Source organism: Chiloscyllium plagiosum, unplaced genomic scaffold (genome assembly GCF_037043375.1).
Source record: "Chiloscyllium plagiosum isolate Xiang-an unplaced genomic scaffold, Cpla_swu_hap1 HiC_scaffold_22, whole genome shotgun sequence".
NCBI classification, from domain to species: Eukaryota; Metazoa; Chordata; class Chondrichthyes; order Orectolobiformes; family Hemiscylliidae; genus Chiloscyllium; species Chiloscyllium plagiosum.
Window position 1 is genome coordinate 19,035,460 of NW_028270160.1, and position 12,000 is coordinate 19,047,459.

The window sequence follows — 12,000 nt, forward strand, 5'->3', positions numbered from 1 at the left end:
TGTATAGATTTCAGTACGGTGTTTGATAAGATTCCTTACAGTTGGCTATTGCACAAAATATGGAGGCATGGGATTGAGGGTGGTTTAATGGTTTGAATCAGAAATTGGCTAACTGAGGGTGGTGGTTGATGGGAAATGTTCATCCTGGAGTTCAGTTACTAGTGGTGTACTGGAAGGATCTGTTTTGGGGTCCACTGCTGTTTGTCATTTTTATAGGTGAGGGCATAGAATGATGGGCTAGTAAGTTTGTGGATGGCACTAAGATCGGTGGAGTTGTGGATGGTGCAGAAAGATGTTGCAGGTTATGGATGGATATAGGTAAGCTACAGAGCTGGGCTGAGAGGTGGCAAATGGAGTTTAATGCAGAAAAGTGTGAGGTGATTCACTTTGGAAGGAGCAATAGGAAGAAAGAGTACTCGACTAATTGTAAAATTCTTGGTAGTGTAGATGAACAGAGACATCTCAGTGTCCATGTACATAGATCCCTGGAAGTTGCCACCCAGATTGATGGGATTGTTAAGAAGGCATACGGTGTGTTAGCTTTTATTGTTAGAGGGATTGAGTTTCGGAGCCATGAGGTTTGGCTGCAGCTGTACAAAACTCTGGTGCGTCCGCACCTGGACTATTGCATACAGTTCTGGTCACTACATCATAGGAAGGACGTGGAAGCTTTGGAAAGGGATCAGAGGAGATTTACTAGGATGTTGCCTGGTGGAGGGGAGGTCTTATGAGGAAATGCTGAGGGATTTGAGGCTGTTTTCATTAGAGAGAAGAATGCTGAGAAGTGACTTAATTGAGACATATAAGATAATCAGAGGTTTAGATAGGGTGGACAGTGAGAGCCTGTTTTCCTCTGATGGTGATGGCTTGCACGAGGGGAGATAACTGTAAATCGAGGGGTGATAGATATAAGCTGGATGTCAGAGGTAGTTTCTTTACTCAGAGAGTAGTAGGGTGTGGAACGCACTGCCTGCAACAGTAGTAGACTTGGCAATTTGAAGGACATTTAAATGGTCATTGGATAAACATATGGATGAAAATGGAATAGCGTAGGATAGATAGGCCTCAGATTGCTCCCACAAGTCAGCACAACATTGAGGGCTGAAGGGCCTGTACTGCGCTGTAATGTTCTACGTTCTATGCTCTTCCCTTATCTGATTGTAGTTTCCCTTGTTAAGCACAGGATCCTGGTATTGGATTTTATCTTCACACTCTCCATTTGTATTCTAAATTCAACTATCATGTGATCGCTCCTTCCAAGAGGATCCCTAACTATGAGGTCATTAATTATTCCTGTCTCATTACACAGAATCAGATCTGGGAATAGCTTGTTCCTTCGTTGGTTCCATTACGTACTGTTGAAGAAAACTATTGTGGATACACTCGATGAACTCCTCCTCGAGGCTCCCTTGACCGAGCTAGTTTGACCAGTCGACATATAGATTAAAATCCCCCATGATAATTGCCATACCATTTGTGCAGGCATTAGTTATTTCTTTGTTTATTGCCCACCCCAATATAATGTTGTTATTCGGTGGCCGAGAGACTACTCCTATCAGTGACTTTTTCTTTTTAGAATTTTGAATTTCCACCCAAATGGACTCAACGTTATTCTCCATAGAACCAATATCATCTCTCAGCACCACCCTGATGTTGTCTTTGTATATCAGAGCTAAAGCACTTCCCTTACCTTCCTGCCTGTCCTTCTGAATAGCCTGATACCCGTGGATATTTAACTCCCTGTCATGACCATCCTGTAACCACATCTCTGTAATGGCTACCAAATCATGATGATTTGTGTCGTTAACTCATTGACCTCGTTACAAATGCTATGAGCATTCATGTAAAGTGCCATTATGCTAGTTTTCATATTCCCATGATTTCCAAAATCTCTAATAATGTCTCCTTTTTACTTATTTCTTAGTCTGCCTTGTAGTTAAACCTTCCTGCACACAAGCTAACCTGCTGTTTACCTTTTTATTTACCATCAAACTTCCTGTCGTTTTCTCTTTCCCTTCCCCCCGACTCACTCGTAAACAAATACCAAAAGAAGGACTTTCTTTGGAAATAGTGGAAAAGGAGACTTCAGGATGATGGAGCAAATTGCTGGAAATGGTACTGAAAACAAAAAATGCTGGAGATCACAGTGTGTCAGGAAGCACCTGTGAAGAGAGAGCAAACTAACATTTCATATCTAGATGGCTCTTCATCAGAGCTGGGATGATTACTGACTCTGACATTTTGAAGTATGCCCATTATATTTGAAAAAAAACCATTAATTTACTCTGACCACAATTCTTCAGTTGTTGTAGATAAATTAAAAATTAAAAATGTGAGATTGTTCTGATGTTCTGATATTAATTCACCATGAATATGAAACCACAGATGGTCAGCCTCTCTACCAATACTCTTCTTCTAATAGCCCAGCACTTCTGTGCTAAAGTAACCTCCCAACACTGTAGCATTCAGTACTGCTCCTTCAATAATGCAGCTCCCCCTACACACCACAAGTAGCCCAGGGACAGACATCATGGACCCTAATGCTGCTGGTCCTCGCTCTGCACCTGGCCCTGGACCACTAACCCCTAACCTCTGACCCCTTGTCCCTGACCCAAGTGCAGTGACTCTCACCCTCAACATAAACATAATGGGGCCCCTGGAACCCCAGATCTCAATTATTCGATCCCAATGTGCACCCCTGTCCCGGGCCCAGGTATAGATTATCAAGCATCAGTGCACGAGCTGATGACCAAACTGCTGACACTGTTGCACTTCCCAGTGATTCCCCTCTCAAACTTTGGGAAACCCTCGTTATTGTTCCAGTATCAATGCATCACTCCCTCGGTATTATGGCACCTCACTGGAGTAGTGCACTGGAAATCAAACCCAGATACTCCCAGAATCATCAGAAAAGCTAAAGATGTTAAAGTAAATTCAAAAGCTTCTCCAGTTTACCTGATTTTCAGACAGGTTTATAGAAAGCATGAGAGAGCTATATCTAGCAGCTTCAACAACCAACTTCAATCTCAACTAAAAGCAAAACTAAAAGCCTGCATATGTGTGAGCCTGACTCCACCCCTCATGCTTCTCTTGTCTAATGGAGAAAAACACTAAGGGAGCACAGAGCAGTTTACCCACTGCTTCTGAAGCAGATATTCCAGCATCACTGGCAACACCTCTGGAAGAGAAACAGCGCAGACCAGGTTTCCATTTTTAAAACGATTCACTACTTATAACGAGTCATTAGACCACGATGCAGGTAAATGTTTATGTACTGTTAGCATATGACATTACTAATTAAATCTCTAATCCCCCTGTAATCGTCTCTTTACACATATGCAGATAGGGAAGACAGGGAAGAATAACATGGACTGGGGAGAACCTGGAAAGACAATTCAGTGGATCTTGCCACCATGTTCAGTTGAAGTCTTTCTTGTTAAACTGAAAGCTTCTTCCTTGCTTTCCTTTTTCGTATGCTTCTACTGGTTTTCAAGAGGCACAAATCAACACTTCTCTGTAACTTGTTTCAAGTTTCAAGCTGTTCAGTTAACTGATAACAAATCACAAAGCTGTAGAGAGGCAAAAGGTCATTATTATTGACAACTGTTTACTAGTCCATAGACCAACTTCTTGTTGCCACCCAGCTGCATCTGTACAGAATCCCACAGCTCCTATTCACCTGCGAGCTCTTCAATTTCTGTTTTTTCAAACAGCTATTCATGATGCTTACCATGGATGTCAGGTTACTTTTCAAAACATGCAACTGTCTTTTCAAAAAATGCAACCATCCCTTCAAAACAATGATTTTAAAAGTTTGTTTTTCATTTAAGTACACAATTAAAAAAAACATAAAAATAAAATGATATGGTCCTTACAGCCATGACATTCCAATTTTGTAGCACTTCCTCAACACTAACCGTTCAACAGTGCAGCACCATCTCTGTACTTACCTTTTGATCATACAATCCTTCCTCAGTAATGCCCCCGTTCAGGAAAATACTTCATTATTTCCAGCAGAGTAGTGGGGCTCAGTTAGCAGGATGTCACTGTTGCAGTTTACAATGCAGGATAATACCAAAGTATAGGTTCAGTTCCTGCACTGGCTGAAGTTACCATGAAGGTAACCCTCAATTGAGGTATGGCAACCCTCAGCTTAAACCACTGCCAGTCATCTCCCTTTAATGAGAGAGTGGGACGATAGTGACTTTATTTTTTCTCTTTCAATGCTGCCTCACTTGTAGTGAAGTTCTCCCTCAGTGTTGCCCTTCAGATACTGTGATACTCCCTTCACATTGCCTGTCTAACAAAGTAAACATTTCCAGGTACTGGCTCTCCAACAGTCTAATATTCCTCCAGACCAATAATCACCCCCATCACAAAACAGACTATCCAGCAATGCAGCAATGCCTGTGTACCTGTCCCTCTAAAAGTGCAGCACACTCTCAGTGTTCGTTCTTCAACAGTGCAGAACTCCCTCATTACTAACCCAATAACAGTGCAGCACTTTGACAGAGCTGATGTTCCTGTAGTATAGCATACCCTCTGTACTGACACATTGAATGCTTTACGAGTGCAGCACTCCCTTAATACTGATGATCTGAAAATGCCTCTCCCTCTCAGGTTTGTGCTTCTATAGCACTCCAGCAGTGCAGTGCTCACTCAGTATTGACCCACCAACAGCGAAAGGCACCCTCAGTACTGCTCTTCTGAAAGCATAGTGTTCCCTCAGTGCAATGCCACTTTACAAACATCAGAATGAGAGCTGAATCTACAAAAATCTGATTCTGAAAGGGTCCTGTTATTGAAACAAATGAATATTGAAAGTAGCGTTTCGTATGTCTAAATCAGGATTGGATTTCAGCTAAAACTAGGGACTTGAATGTGGAATATTCCACTCTTACATTTACATGTCAAAAAAGAACTGAATATTAAACCAGGTTGTCTAAAAGTATTACATTTCTTTATTCTTTTACTAAAGAAAACACATTGGGAACAACATTTAGTAACTTGGATGGTTTGGAATTAAGGTTTTAAAATACCCATTTCATTTAACTCAAACAAAACCTGTTTTTAATTTGTTCAATTATCTGTAACTAAATTAAGTGATGTGGCAGCCTAATGATCTCACTGGAGGTTTTAACTGAATAAAAATAGAGTTGTTAAATTTCTGAGTATTATGTCCAGTCAGGTGGAGCTATAATTATTGTTCATCCAAGATGCATCGCCAAGAACTCATTCATCCTTTGGACCTCATTTACTACCCTGTTCTTTCTGCTTTTGGTATTCCAGGCAAGTCATTAGAACACTAATGTTATGTGAACATGTGATTAGAGTACTGCTGTTGTGTGTGTGCTATCTTGATGTGATGGACATGGTTTTAATGCAGAAATACTGCACCTTATGTCAATATAATGAGACATAAGAATTTTGTAGAATTAACATTGTTAAGATTCTGGAATTTCACAGAAGATGAAAAAAATCAATGTCAGTTGGCAAAGAAGAAAATACAGAGCAACCAAAAATGTAAGGAGTGATTTGGCTCATTGAGCTGAACCTTCTCTTCTTTTGGTTAAGTGACATTTTTGTTCAGTTCCATGAAAAGGTTCTCACTGTGGGGCTTAGCAGCTTTTCTTGCACTATCTTGCGTCATTCTCTCATCTGATGCTAGCCCAATTCTCACACATGAGGTGTTTGCTTGTGCTAAGATAGCCTGAGCTATTCCAGGGTCCCTGGCATGAGCACCATCTTTGACACCTGGACAGACACTGTCAATGTGGAGCTGCCCGGCGTGGTTGGTGACATTTGCCTAGGAATGCCAGACAAGGGGAAATTGGACACTTTGTAGACAAGGATCTGGAGGTCCTGTTAGATGGTGTGGTGCAAAGGAGGCTGTCCTCATCCCCCAGTACCAGCAGAGGTGGTCACAACACCAGATCCTGCCAAACTGCTCCAAGTTTACTACCCAGGTCAGTGCAGTCTCAGCTGTCTGGAGTAATTATCCATCAGTGTAGAATGAAGTTCAATGTTCTTCTATGCAATGCCAATGTAAGTGCCACCATCTTCTCTCTGCTACATCACATCCTGTCCATCTCTGCTACTGCACCCACTCCCCCCCCCCCCCTAAACCAAGGCTCAAACTTTACCACTCTCACTGTTGACAGCAACATATTTCCTCTTTCTCTCTCATCCACCTGAATCCCATACACCATGAACCCTGCATGGTCTCTGCACTGCACATTCATTCAATCAGGGCACCTCACTACTTTATTTTTCCTCCGCCTGGCCTCCACCAACACTAATATCAGTGTCACCAAATTTCATCTAATTTGATCCCTCCCTTTGTCCCATTCTCAGTGAGCACAGCCCACAACAGCACTAATAGGGCAGACAGGTGGTGGGTTGCCCAAGATTTGGCTCCTGACCCCCTACGGGAGAGGAGCCTGACTGCCTCAGGGCTGACTGACTGTGCCCAAGCCCCTGGATTGATATTGGAGGCTGCTCTTGACTGACTGTGCTGGGACCCACTGAGGGGAGGGTGTCTACCTTGACTTGACTGAGAACTACTTCCCTTAGACTATGAGACCTGACCTTTCAGTTGATGCTCAGTTGGTGTGTTTGCTGTATATACTGCTGGCACATGGTGCAGATGTGAGTGTTACATCTCATGGTGCAACAAAGAAACCTGTCCACCCCAATGACCTATCACTGCTAACAACCAGGACATGTTCAGATTGAAAGCAAGGCAAGATAGAAGTACTGTAATCCTTAAAGATCCAGCAGAAGGAGATGCCAGGCCAGAATGCTGTGAGCATACAGGTAGCTCGAAGTGAGTAAATGTTAAGGAAACAAAGGAACAGCCTTGAAACGTAGCCTGAAAGAGAGAGAGGGAATGGGTACCAGATGAATCACTGCAAGAGAGAGAGGGCAGATATCAGATGATCAGATATCCCACTGCTGCCATTTCTGCCGATCAACTCAAACGCTGCAGCATGTTAAAATGCTGTGTTGAGCACTGCTGTATTTATGGATGGCACCGCTGCTTCACAGCGCCAGAGACCTGGGTTCAATTCCCGCCTCAGGCAACTGTCTGTGTGGAGTTTGCACATTCTCCCCGTGTCTGTGTGGGTTTCCTCCGGGCGCTCCGGTTTCCTCCCACAGTCCACAAATGTGCAGATTGGATGAATTAGCCATGCTAAAATTGTCCATAGTGTTAGGTGAAGGAGTAAATGTAGGGGAATGGGTCTGAGTAGGTTGCTCTTTGGAGGGTCGGTGTGGACTTGTTGGGCCAAAGGGCCTGTTTCCACACTGTAAGTAATCTAAAAAAACAATATGAGAGTGTGAGCAGAGAGAAAACCTCAGGAAAAACACTGAGCAACAGAAAGAGCCAACAGCAACTACAAAACGATATCGGTTTTACCCCAACCATCCCAAAATTCCAAATGCTGGTAAAAGTGATGTCAGCACAAAGTAGAGAGCTAATTGGTAGGAATTGGTTCTAGTTGCACTACAGGAGAAGGAGGGAGCTTTGGTGAATATCCATTAATTGGTTAAAGTCGATTCTATTCTCAGGTTTGAAGATGATATTCACATTGGTGGTAAAGTAAGTATAAACATAAAAAGCAACACAAATAACTAAATAATATGAATAATTAATTGAAAGCTCATTAAGAATGGCAGTACAATTAGAGTGTGAAAGCTGCAATATGTTGGAGCTCCAAGAACCTTTTGTGCTCCATGGCAAACATATCTGTGGTGAGTGAATAAAGTTCGAGCAGCATTAGCTCAGAGTTTATGAACTGGAAGGTGAATTACAGACACTGTGATGCATCAGGGAAGGGGATTTTTTATACCAGGAAGCAATCACAGCTCTTAAGATAGGGTTTTCTAATATGGTCAGTGGTCAGGGACAGGAGAGTGTGACTGACAGTTTCTTTCCTCTGGTGGGAGATTCCAGGATTAGAGAGCATAATCTCAGGGTAAGAGGTCACACATTTAACAGAGGTTAGGAGATATTTCTTCTCTCAGGTGGGTAGTGAATCTGTGGAATTCTTTACTGCACAGGGCTTTTGAGGTTGACTCATTAGGTATATTCAAGGCTGAGGGATATTTTTAAAACATTAAGGGAATCAAGGGTTATGGGGAAAAGCAGGAATGTGGGATCCATGTGACCACTGCCCATAGAGCATGTTCTGAGACATTGGTGTGGGGTGTCCAAGATGGAGGTCCTTAGGACTGGAACCTCCAGGTAGCCTCTCTGAACTTTCTGTCAGGAATTCCCAGCATCTAGTTTCTAGCCGGTAGAATGGGAGAATGTTATCAATGAGGTGAGATTAAGTAATAATGAGGGTGTTCTAAAGAGGGACAATCGCTTTTAATAGGCCTTTTGCCATTCACTAGAGAGAATTCCATCACAAAAGCCCGCAGTCTAGTTGAAAATTGCAACTTGTTGATCTTCATTTCAAGTAAGCTCACACTTGACATCTCATGCAAGTCTCCCAAATACCAGCAATTTCCATATGACAGATGTGAGGATAACTGTCCCAAAGAAAATAGAACATTACAGCACAGGAACAGGCCCTTCAGCCCACTGTGTCTGTGCCAACCATGATACCATTCTAAACTAAGACCATCTGCCTCCACATGGTCCAAATCCCTCTATTCTGTTTGTTTATGTATCTGTCTAAAACCCCTTAAAATTTTACTCACATATCTGCTTCTACCACGTCCCCTGGCAGTGCATTCTGGGCACCTACCACCCTCTGTGTAAAAGGTTTTCCTCGCACATCTCCCTTAAATCTTTCCCCTCTCATCTTAAACCTGTGTCCCTTAGTATTTGACATTCCCACTCGGACTATCCAACCTATCCATGCCTTTCATGATGTTATATATTTGTACCAGTTTGTGACTCACCTCCCACTGCCATGCCCCCTGCCAACCTCTGGTGCTCTAGCAAAAACAATCCAAGTTTTTCCAACCTCTCCTTATAGTTAATACACTCCAATCCAAGCAACATCCTGGCAAGCCTCTTTTACACCCTCTCCAAAGCCTCTACATCATTTCTAGAGCGTGGCATCCTGAACTGCAGACAATACTTCAAATGTGGCCAATTAAAGCCTTATACAGCTACCACATGACTTGCCAGATTTTATACTCAATGCACTGACCAATAAAGGCAAGCATGCTTTCTTTACCACCTTACCCACTTGTGTTGTCAGTCTCAGGGAGCTATGGACCCGGACCCCAACATCCATCTGTATATCAATGTTCCCATAGTTTTCTACATCTGTCTCTCACCTTCCTTGAATAAAGGAGTTACACTGGCAATTTTCCAATCAGCTAGGACCCTTCTAGAACCTGTGGAATTTTGGAAGATTATAATCAATAGTTTACAATATCTGCAGCCACACCTTTTATGATCCAAGGTCAGAGGCAACCTGATCCTGTGGGTTTATTTTGACCTTTAGGGTTAATGGTTTTTCCAGCACATTTCCTAGTAATGGTGATTGTTTTAAGCTTCGCCCTGTCATTCATCTAATAATTTTCAAGCATCTTTGGGAAATTTTTCAAAAAGTATTCTAAAGTGAGCTCTGGCACAAAATATCTGTCCAACACATTTGCTATTTCCTTATATTCCGTTATTGTAAAAGAGGCCCTGCATCAATCACCCAAGGTGACAAAACCTACACCAATAAAGTTTGAGGAAGGGAGGAGGCACTGTACAGAAAGTGCCTACACAGGATTCCCAACTTTCACCATTGTGTATGAATAAGACGATGAATTAACCCATTGACACTCAGTATCCTGGACTGTACCATTTATTTGACTCCTAGGGATTAAATGGGATATTTTTGTGCCATTGGAAGGCTTCACAGTACATCCTTGTGTATTCCGTCATGGTATCCCGGGATCTTTCACAGGTTGGCAGGGCATTTGACATTAGACTCAGCATTGGAATGCTGAAAAACACCCTGACCTTTGGCTCTGACTCTCCTGAACCCTCTCCTGCAATTTAACTCCACAATGCCTTTCTGGCCTCCATCACTTTTAATCTGAAGTCCCAAAATGATCCTTGATCTGTGGACGCATTACACCAACTCCTTCCACTTGTGGATGTGGAAATGTTAAATAGTTCAAAAAGAAAACTTCATGGGAACTTGAAGGAAACAGAAGCTTGTAGGGCTATGTTGACAAAGTGGATGGAAGAGTACTGACTGAATTGCGCCATTAAAACCTCATACAACTTAATAAATGAAATAGCTCATCTCTGTGCCATAAATTATACAATGACTCTTCCATATCTCACTAACTTTGATCCTCTAATCATAATTCTTTTCCAGATATACTGCTGTATTATGCATATGGACTATACATTCTCTTCCTCCTGTGCCTCTACACTATATTACCAATCAACAGGAAATAACTGCAAGTTTAATCAAAATTGATTCTTTTGCTAAGAACTTTATCAGTAATTTGTGCATTTTATTTCTTGTTTTGCAGTTAACTTGTTGGCAATTGTAATCCTGTCCCGTGGAAAATGTGACCTATCCAAGTGCATCACTTATTACCTGGTGTCAATGGCAGTAGGAGATCTGATGGTCATTATCACAAATGTAATATTTTATAAGATTGTCTATTATTATTTTCGAGGTTCTGTCTTTGACAGAACACCAATATGTCGTCTCATTGTTGTTGTTTATGGTTCGAGTCAAGATTGTGCAGTATGGCTAACAGTGGCCTTTACCTTTGATCGCTTCATTGCCATTTGTTGCCAGCAGATAAAAAGAAAATATTCTACCAGCAAGACAGCAGCCATTGTTACCACAGTTGTATGTGTAAAATTCTGTTTAAAATGTATTCCATGGTACTTTGCATTTGGACTGCAACATATAATTAATAATGTACAGTGGGATTGTATCCTGACACAAACATTTTATGGCTCAGAAATGTGGGCAGTATTCGCTTGGCTCCATCGTATTTTCACCCCATTGCTCCCATTTGGTTTAATTCTACTGTTCAATATTCTGACTGTGAAGAATATTTTAGTGGCAAGCAAAGCTCGCAGGAGCCTCAGGAGCAGCCACCATGGTGAGAATTACAATGATCCCGAGATAGCAAATCGTAAAAAATCAATTATTTTACTTTTTAGCATCTCTGGCAGCTTTATACTGTTATGGACAACTTACATTATTTATTTCTTATATGTGCGAATCACAAATGCTTTTTATCACACGAGTTTAAATGATCCTTTATTTAAGGCCCAACAAGCTGGATCAATGCTTCAGCTTTTGAGCTCCTGTACAAATACTAGCATTTATGCAGTAACTCAGAATAAATTCAGAAAAGAAGTGAGGGATGCACTTAAATACCTGATTACTCCAATCTTTAAATTAATTAAGTATAGGAAAAGCTGAAGCAAAGGTTAATGTAATGAAATTTATAAATTGATTTTACCTCATTTGTTTCACACTGCACTGTGCTCTGTAAATAAGTTTGTTGATCTTCTACATTTAAAGATTAAAACAAAACTTAAAATGAACTTTTACACAACTGATGTAAGCTCTTATACATATTCTTCTGACCCCAGCTGATGTTATTACTGCACAAGTCAAATCCCAACTGAAATCTGGCTTGATGGACCATATTTTGTTGATTTATTTTTATTTCAGTGAATCACAAGGGGTTTTAGCAGCAGATTTAGTTTTATCAATGAAGCAGAAGTTCTTTTATGTGAAAGAAGTGACGATAAGATAAAAGAAGCCAAACTATCTACACACACCAGAATTTGAAAGATTTCAACAAACATATAAAACAAAATGCCATCTATCCAACATCATGACACCTGTACTTTACTATACTAAAAAAAGAGTTTGATTCTGCCATATCTATACATTAGACTCAACTGTTTCTTTAATCAACTAGGAGAAAGTGAGGACTGTAGATGCTGGAGATCAGAGTCAAAATGTGTGGTGTTGGAAAAGCACAGCCAGTCAGGAAGCATCC

The 12,000-nt window shown here is 41.3% G+C and overlaps 1 protein-coding gene across 1 annotated transcript; it reads left to right on the forward strand.

The window, feature by feature from the left end:
- The first annotated feature begins 5,216 nt into the window (after window positions 1-5,216).
- Window positions 5,217-11,411, forward strand: LOC148145946 (putative G protein-coupled receptor 139). Its single transcript, XM_087999188.1, has 2 exons — window positions 5,217-5,289; window positions 10,498-11,411. The coding sequence occupies exons 1-2, from the start codon at window positions 5,217-5,219 to the stop codon at window positions 11,409-11,411; spliced, it is 987 nt and encodes a 328-aa protein (XP_087855314.1).
- Window positions 11,412-12,000: the final 589 nt, after the last annotated feature.